The sequence below is a fragment of the Fusarium oxysporum genome, chromosome 8 (assembly GCF_000149955.1).
Source record: "Fusarium oxysporum f. sp. lycopersici 4287 chromosome 8, whole genome shotgun sequence".
In the NCBI taxonomy this organism is placed as follows: domain Eukaryota; kingdom Fungi; phylum Ascomycota; class Sordariomycetes; order Hypocreales; family Nectriaceae; genus Fusarium; species Fusarium oxysporum.
The window spans coordinates 1,892,159-1,900,325 of record NC_030993.1 but is presented as its reverse complement, the minus strand read 5'-3'; the positions used below and the strand labels follow the sequence as shown (position 1 = coordinate 1,900,325).

The 8,167-nt window shown below is 48.6% G+C and overlaps 2 protein-coding genes across 2 annotated transcripts; one reads left to right on the top strand and one right to left on the bottom strand.

Moving 5' to 3' along the window:
• Positions 1 to 701: 701 nt before the first annotated feature.
• Positions 702 to 2,344, bottom strand: FOXG_03256 (5'-methylthioadenosine phosphorylase). The gene is made up of 3 exons (XM_018380878.1): positions 2,171 to 2,344; positions 1,607 to 2,098; positions 702 to 1,548 (listed from the first exon to the last, which is right to left on the bottom strand). Exons 1-3 carry the CDS (start codon positions 2,196 to 2,198, stop codon positions 1,145 to 1,147), a joined length of 924 nt encoding a protein of 307 aa, XP_018237254.1. The 5' UTR covers positions 2,199 to 2,344; the 3' UTR covers positions 702 to 1,144.
• Positions 2,345 to 2,973: 629 nt separating this feature from the next.
• FOXG_03255 (uncharacterized protein) lies at positions 2,974 to 6,504 on the top strand. The gene is made up of 3 exons (XM_018380877.1): positions 2,974 to 3,349; positions 3,402 to 3,796; positions 3,851 to 6,504. Exons 1-3 carry the CDS (start codon positions 3,111 to 3,113, stop codon positions 6,106 to 6,108), a joined length of 2,892 nt encoding a protein of 963 aa, XP_018237253.1. The 5' UTR covers positions 2,974 to 3,110; the 3' UTR covers positions 6,109 to 6,504.
• The last annotated feature ends 1,663 nt before the right edge of the window (positions 6,505 to 8,167 follow it).

Here is an 8,167-nt window from a genome sequence, read left to right as displayed (position 1 = left end):
AATCTTGTTGATCGAACGAACCTCTTTCAAAATGCAGCCGAGCGGCGTCTTACGTTTTTAAAGCACGCGCATCCAGGAGGGTGTGGTGGACAGCTACGCCCCTTCGCTGTGCCGAAGTTCATGATTTCGGCCCATATTCTGTACACGGACAGCCCGCAGGTAAGACGATTGAGTTATTATTCAAACAAGTGACACACCCAAATTATTGCATCACTAAGTACAAGGGGTTGTCGTCAACACTCAAGAGGTGCTCAGGGGTTGAGAGTGTGAAGATCTTCTGTTATAACAAGACATCTTCATGGACGTTCGTTGTACAGCGACCACCCGCGCTGCAAGGCTAATGTGAGCTGCAAGAAATGTCAGGTAGCATTTGACCAGGGCCCTGGCAGACATCTGCCTTTCAGGGCGGGCCGTTGCCGATTTATGATTCACGAACATGGATACAAGGCACAGGAACGACGCTTGAAAAGCTAGTAATTGTGGTCCCGAGAACTTTACAGCTCATATCCTGAGTTGTTCTTACAGTACGGTATGCCAATGCTCGGGCCTCAATGCTTCACGGCAAAAACGCCAGACATGAGAAGCATCAATGCATGCGACGTAGTGGGCCGGACAAACAACCTAAGAGCCGCTTTTGCCACATCAACGGGCATATGCAGGGCCTGAGGAAACAAAAGAGAAAACAGGACATCAAAGCGTGACACCAGAAATCGACTGCCACAAAAAAAAGCCATCTTCAGCCATGAGCCTCGGGTGTGGACGATGCAGCAACGAACCCTTGTCAGGGACCAGGGGTCATTCAACACCCATTGACTATCGTGTCGTGGCCTGGTGACGTCGTGGGCATACTTTACTGTCCTATCAAGAAGTTCTGATCAACAGCAATTGGACCTGTGCTCTCAATAGCTCACGTTATTCTGACCTCAATTGGGTCTTTGTGCCCATTGACGGACGAGTGCATGATTCTAAATATCTCATCAACGAGCAAGCAGGCGCATGGATTTCGAACTCATATCGATGACCAATGATTGTTCCGCCGCTTTACAATAACGCCTCTATCACAGCAAAAGCCTATCTGTCTTTGTCTACGTACTTTGGTTTACCCTCGAATATCCGTCTCTTTCTGCTTTTGACTACCTTGGGTTTATTCCTCCCAGAAGCCAGGGAAAAGGTATTCGACCTTCTTCATGGCCTCGGGATCACGGCCAGCTGGCTTGGTCATGAACTTGACGGCTCCTTGAGAGGCACCAGCCCAGTGCTTCGCTTGGACCAGGTCGCTGTTCTCGAGCTCACCAAGTCGATCCAAGACACCCGCTACGAGTCGCTTGGCATTTTCGTTGTTAGCCTTCATGTACTTGATGACCAGCTCGACATTAACATCCTCAAACGAATGCCAGCAATCATAGTCGGTGGCCATGGCAATCACCTGGTAGGCCAGCTCGGCCTCGCGGGCAAGCTTGGCTTCAGGAAGGGTCGACATGTTGATAACAGATCCTCCCCACGATCGATACATGTTCGACTCGGCGCGGGTTGAGAACTGCGGTCCTTCTAGATTGTTTGTCAGAGGATGATTAGGTAACTGGCACTGCTTCAACAGGTCTCTTACCCATTACAATGACCGTGCCCTTCTCGTGCAAGACGACGCCGTCACCCTCCATATGAGCTGCACAAGCCTTGACCACCTTAGCAAGGCCTGCATCGAAAGGGTCGGCAAAGCCAACGTGTCCAACTACACCACCCTCAAAGAAGGTAAAGGGACGGATACCCTTTGTGCGATCAATGACCTGGTCCGGGACGACAAAGTCCATAGGCTTGATCTCCTCTTGCAAGGAACCGACGGCAGAGAAGGCAATGACGGATCTAACACCAATATGTCGTAGAGCAGCGATGTTTGCGCGGTTCGGGACCTCGTGAGGAGCAAACTGATGGTGAACACCATGGCGAGCAAGGAAAGCGACGTAGCCACCTTTGTGGGAGAGGATCTGGATCGGCGAGGCCGGGTGTCCCCAAGGTGTAATAGGGTTGAGAGCAGCGACGGGCTCGAAGCCTTCGAGCTGACCGAGACCAGTACCGCCAATCACGGCGATATGGACAGGCTCTATGAGGGTGATGTGAGAATCAGTATTGCGCCTATATTGATGGATACGGACGGATAAGGTAGTCTACACACTGTCGAACGTAGTGGGGAGGTCACCCATATTGACGAATTGAAACCGAGATTAGTTTGAGCAAGGACTTGGAACGTTGATGGGAATGAGAGGTTATCGTCGTCGCGAGGAAATATCTGCCGTGTCTACCTTAGTCCTCAGCGCAACTTGGAACTACCTACCCCGCCGCCATGACCAAGCTTACGTGCTTGGGCAGTGGGATGGAGGGGTCGTGGACCCTTGGGAGCTCTACCATTGGTTGGCACATTTGAAGATACTAAATCTTTGGCATGAGATTGCCGCTGTTCTATTATGAAGATTATGGGTATGATATAGAATGCTCAGCGTGTTGTGTTTATAGACTTATGATAAGCTATTACTGTTATCATAAGGACCTACCAAGGCGCGCCGTGACACACCATCTTGAAATGATGTGTTATCATCTCATAGTGCTCTGTGCTCTGTGCTCTGTGCTATGTAATCTGCAAATATTTTGTCATTCTCTGCATCGGCTTAGGATTAGCTATCAAAAGCCATTCCGGAAAGAACTCTCAAGATATCTCAAGGGTACTTCAATAGAGTATTTTACGTCTTTGTTCCTATGTCGGTGTTTTGTTCATTTCAGACGTCTTGTATTACCATTTACTGGTTTGGCGGGGCTGAGTTCTTTTACGCTTAGTGAATATTTCACTTTATTAACATTGACCCAACGAAGGTAATTATAATTTAATGATAGAGCTGAATCTGCTTTTTTATTTTATTTTATCTTCTGTTAATATTGTAACCTTATATGCAGCCTCGAAATTTACAGTCTCACATTTATTTGCCTTCTTCCTCATCCTCTTATGCTGACCAAGCCGGCCAAAATTTTCCGACCTAGCTCCGCCAAAATTTAGCCCACCACAACCTCACCCATCAAATAGCAGCCACAACGCTACATACCTTCCTTGTCAACGACTGTATATGGATGCCATGACGAGAAATGATAAAATGACCCGACTTCCCGACAACGTCAATTTGCTGAACGAGGCTCACGAGAATGGACCTGAGGAAACCATCGAGGAGCGATGCTTCGCTGCTGCCCTCGTCTGTCTTGAAGGCCACTACACTCAGTCTCCTCCCATGGGCCCTCAGACAGCAGCTAAAGTGAGCTCTATGATCACAAAAACATTAGAGAAAACACATACAATACGCAAGGCTCGGTAAGCCTCGGCCTCCTAATCTACGCCAACCTCATCACTAACGAGCGTGCAGCGAGGCCATCTCAAGAAATGTGGCGATTTGGATCTGGCTCACAAGAATTTTTGCAGCTGCCATACCCAGCCTCACCACACGATCTGTAGGGCCGCTGTCAAGCCTCAACGATCCAGAGAAGGGCGTCACTCCTCAGGAGAGCACTGCCTTGATTGTTATGAACCATGCGACAATTAAGGAGGATATAGCGACTCTCATCAAGCTTATGCATATTGCCAGGAATCTCCTCGTGAATGCTGAGCCCGAGGTGCCGCAAGACATCTGCGCGGCGGTTCACTTTGATCAAATGGTATATCAGACGATCATTCTCTGTGTCAACGTAACGAGTAAGGGCTACGACGGAGAGATTCTTGATGAGAGCCAGAGATTAAAGCTCGGTGATGTCACAGAGCTATGTAGGTATCCGTGGTGTCGAGACATATACTGCCAAACTAACAAAAAGATTCTAGACAAAAAGCTGCTGGTAACGTCGTTACAGCAAGCTCACAACTGGACTGCAAAACACGACAGGAACAAAATGTCTTTTTGGTTTGACGTCCTATTTGATGATGACGGCGCGCTTTCGGGTCCCGAGGAGAGTCTAGGCGATGGCTCAGGCTTCCGGCCAGACGTGGCAAAGCGACAGGTCCAGCATTGGCTCGATAGGAACTCCAAGCTATGTGACACTGCCAGGAAGCTACTCAAAGATTACGCCCAGAACCAAGCCTCAAGACCACCCGGCAACCTCGCCCCGATTCGACCTCTGGCTTGGAACTGGCTCCCTGATGGCTCTGTGGATGTTCCTGGAGATGTTGCCAACACTGAGGAGAAGATCAACCCGGTGTGGAAGCCTGATGAGACGGACAAATTCGAACAAGATCGTGCATATGGGCGCGTCTCGAGAGAAGTTGATACCTGGTGGCTGAACGCCCGTGACCCTAATTACGAAGAATGGCTAGTCCTGATGCCATCTGTGGAGTTTGCCCAGAGCCGCCTGGAACATTGCCGCAATAACCTCGTGCATCGATACGCTCACTCTTGTGGAACAGACCACTCTCCGCCGCCAGGTGTTGTTGAGGAGGAAGAGCTCTCGGAACACGAGCATTGCCATCACTGTGAACACGATGATCATGAGCATGATCATGAGCACCATCACGATCATCACCACGATCATCACCACGATCATCACCACGAGTGTAACCATGACCATGACGATCACGATCACGATCACGACCACGACCACGAGGATGACCAGGAGTGCGTATGCCAATGTGATCACGACCATGACCATGATCACCACCATCACCATCATGATCATGATCATGAGTATGCTCACGACTACGTGGAGGATATCATGGACGAAGAAGACGCTGATGATGACGAATCTTATGGAGAGGGGCCACTGACCGGTCTGCTAACTGAAGTGCCCAACATTTTGGATCCCAAACAGATCGAGGCTCTGCACATGATTGTCAAGTCATGCATTTTGGACAACGCCGGTTCAGGGTTGACTCGAGCAGGCGAGAACCTCCAGAAGACCCGGTGTCGCATGTTCCTGGCCCTTGATTGCGGAAAGAGTCTCCTTAGAGAGATGCTAGTCTTCATTGCTGTCTGGGAGAAGGATGAGCAGTCTCTCATCTTCCAGGTCACTACTCAGATTGTGGAGGCCCTTCATCACAGCGCCTTGATTCCATATGCTTGGAACTCGCTGCGTATTCCCAAGGATATCATCTCGCCCGCTCAGACAGTCCTTCTACGACTTGTCAATCACATGTTCAGAGCTCGGATAAACAACTCAGCTTCTCAGGAGACAAAGGACAATTCCCGTGACATCAAGCTTGTTCACTTCTTCTTGAGTTTCTTTCGAAGCCGTATCGTCCCCGAATGTGCCGCTCTCATGCATCTTCAAGCTCAAATTCGGGAAGAGAACTGCGACCCTTCCGAGTTTCCTGTGGATAGTTGGGATATGGAACGTGCCAAGGATGGTTTGGCTCAGTACCTCGACTTTCTCACGACCGTTGCTGAGATGTTGGACACTCGAGCCAAGCTGATTGAGTGGGAGGCCATCTACGATCTTATCACGATCTTGACTGGGCTGGAGGCTGGAGTGCCCAAGAAGCCTCTTATTGAGCTTCCAAAGCGATCACCCCGGAATGACAGTGACGGCAACCCTATGGTTGAGCGACCATACGCTGCTGCGGATGATGGACTTCCCCCATCACCACCACCTCCTCCTCTACAGGAGCCAGCGCATAAGTTCCCCTGGTCCGGGATCAAAGGACAAATCTTTACCATCATCGCCACTCTCTTACAGCCACCTCAAGGTCAGAGCAGCCCTGGAAACCCTGATGTGCAGATGCAGATGGTCAAGTATAACGGAATCGTGCCTCTTCTCAACTGCTGCGCCTACGACGACCACAACCCATATGCCAAGGAGCGAGTAACGATTTGTCTCAAGTGGCTGCTGGACGGCTGCGAGGCTGCTAACAACTTCTTCCGTGAACTTGTCAACCTCTCACCACCACCTAACCTTCGGCCTGCCCCTGGCGGTACCACCGTGTCAACGATAAGAGTTGATGGCATCCAAGGCGAAGTCAAGGTGCAGGTCCGCTCGAGTACGTCCGCACCAGGCGAACAGGAGACTAATGACATTGTGGACGGAGCTGGCAGGATTGATCTCAACCGACCCAGTGGACGAGGTAGCATTGAAGATGATTTTATGGCATAAATGCCTAGATATTTGACATGAGAAACATGAGAGAACTTTCACATGGTACGGAGGTTAGCATAGCGTAGGGTGTCTGGAAATGACTGGATAAAAGGGTGGACTTTAGCATTTGTGAAACCTCTTAATCAGAGGAGTTTAACTCAAGGGATGAGGTGTTTGACCGAGTTTCTGATTTCTGTATACGGCTGGAGTTTGGGCAAATACGCAAAAGTTGTGCTTATTAGGGATACCTGGGTTTGGACTTTGCATAGAATCATTGTGAGCAAAAGTCAAGCTCTTGATTTGTTTGTCTTTCGTCATGTTGGACAAGTACTACGCAGAATATTAAGCACAGTTCAGATGAAACACCACATATCCCCATCCAATCATGATGAGTATGGCAGAAGCCTTTGGGTCATCGGCAAATACGATACTGTTCACGTTTTGGTAGCTAGCATCTAATTTCCGGTATGAGAAGCTTTCTAGGCTAAGGATATTCACTATCTGAGCAGTCAAAAAGTGCTATTCCTACCGAGCCTGAAACGCACAATCAGTCTCCAATTCAAGATCTGGGGCCGCCATAAGCCAACGATAAGTCTCGAGTGGTATATAACTGATACTCTACCTCTACAAGTGACAAGTTTCTTTTGATTCGTACTGGTGACCTTCAAGGCATATGGCCAACACTCGCCAGGGAATGAAACACAAGTCAACTCGGCGTCTTTCTGTCATCCCTTGCTTTCAGAAGCCTGGCATGCCCCTATGAGTATCAATGCACTATCAGTTCAAGGTCTCATATATTCTATCACTCTTAGCTAATTAGTCTTCCTTATTCGCGCCCGAAGTGGCGGCAAACAAGGAATGAGAGAAAGACACTGAGTTAACTTGATTCTCTGAAAGATCAGAAGACCCCGAAGATGTGACCCTCAGCTAAGCACCGTCCAACCCTTTGGTAGCCGGTAGACAGACCTCTAGAGTCCGACTCATTGGAGCGTCACCCTCATCCAAGGTCCAACCCAGACGACTTCATATGGAATGCACAGGGCGTGTGTTTCAGGTACGTCTTCCTTAAACTTTGCCACGAAGCCTGCAGTGGAGACTTATCAGAATGTGTGCTTTATTTACAAGTAGTAATAAACAAATGCGATGGATTTCGGCATCGGAAATATGTTATTTGTATGAGTGTCCAGCCAGTGTATAGTCAACGCACTTACACGACGGCTCTCTGTCAGTCTCTGAAAGAATTTCCTTTTTGCGTTGAATATATTTATTAGTAAAATCATGAAGTTCGCTTCTGAGCTGATGCCTCTGACCCTCCTAATAACCTGTTGAAGCAATCGCCAAGTACTGACACAAAACTTTAATTGAGCCTTTACCAAGTTTGGCAGTGACAGGAAACGTCGGAGACCCATTTTGCTGTCCCTTGGCTTGTTTTTTGAGTTTTTGGGCATCAATGGGTGTACAGTGAGAGTCCAGTATTGATTTGACCTTTCAAACCCTTGGCTCGATCTCGTGGCATGCCAGGGAGGTCCGGAGATCGAGACAAGGGTTGTCGGTTGATGCGGGACAATCACAGACAAATGCCGGCTGAACAAGAAATCCTGTTGGTTCAGAATGTTTATTGTATGTATTTCCATGATCTGACCGGCTGTCAGATCATCCACAGCATCCCTAGATACTGTTTTGTAGCGTATTTCGTCGTGATTCCACGCAACTCTGACTCAGGCCCTCGTGACCATCCTGTTTGGCCCATCACATTAACAAGACGCAATGTCGAACAAATCAAACCAAATCAAATCAAATGTATGTATGTACTCCTCCTGCGCCCAACAGGGTATGCTCGTGCCTGACAGCGACGTGTATAACAAATGAAACTGTCTTTTCCCGACCCACGTTGCTGTACTATGCAAGCCCGAGCTCGATTTCCAGCTAATAAAATCTAAAAATCCAAAAGTCTTACCATGGGAGCGTAAATCATCAGACTATGATAGGAAAAGACCAAGGCAGCGGGAACAGAATAACAACGCTTAGCCATTTGTTCTAGTAAAAAAAAAAAAGACCTGAACACCTTGAAGTGCTA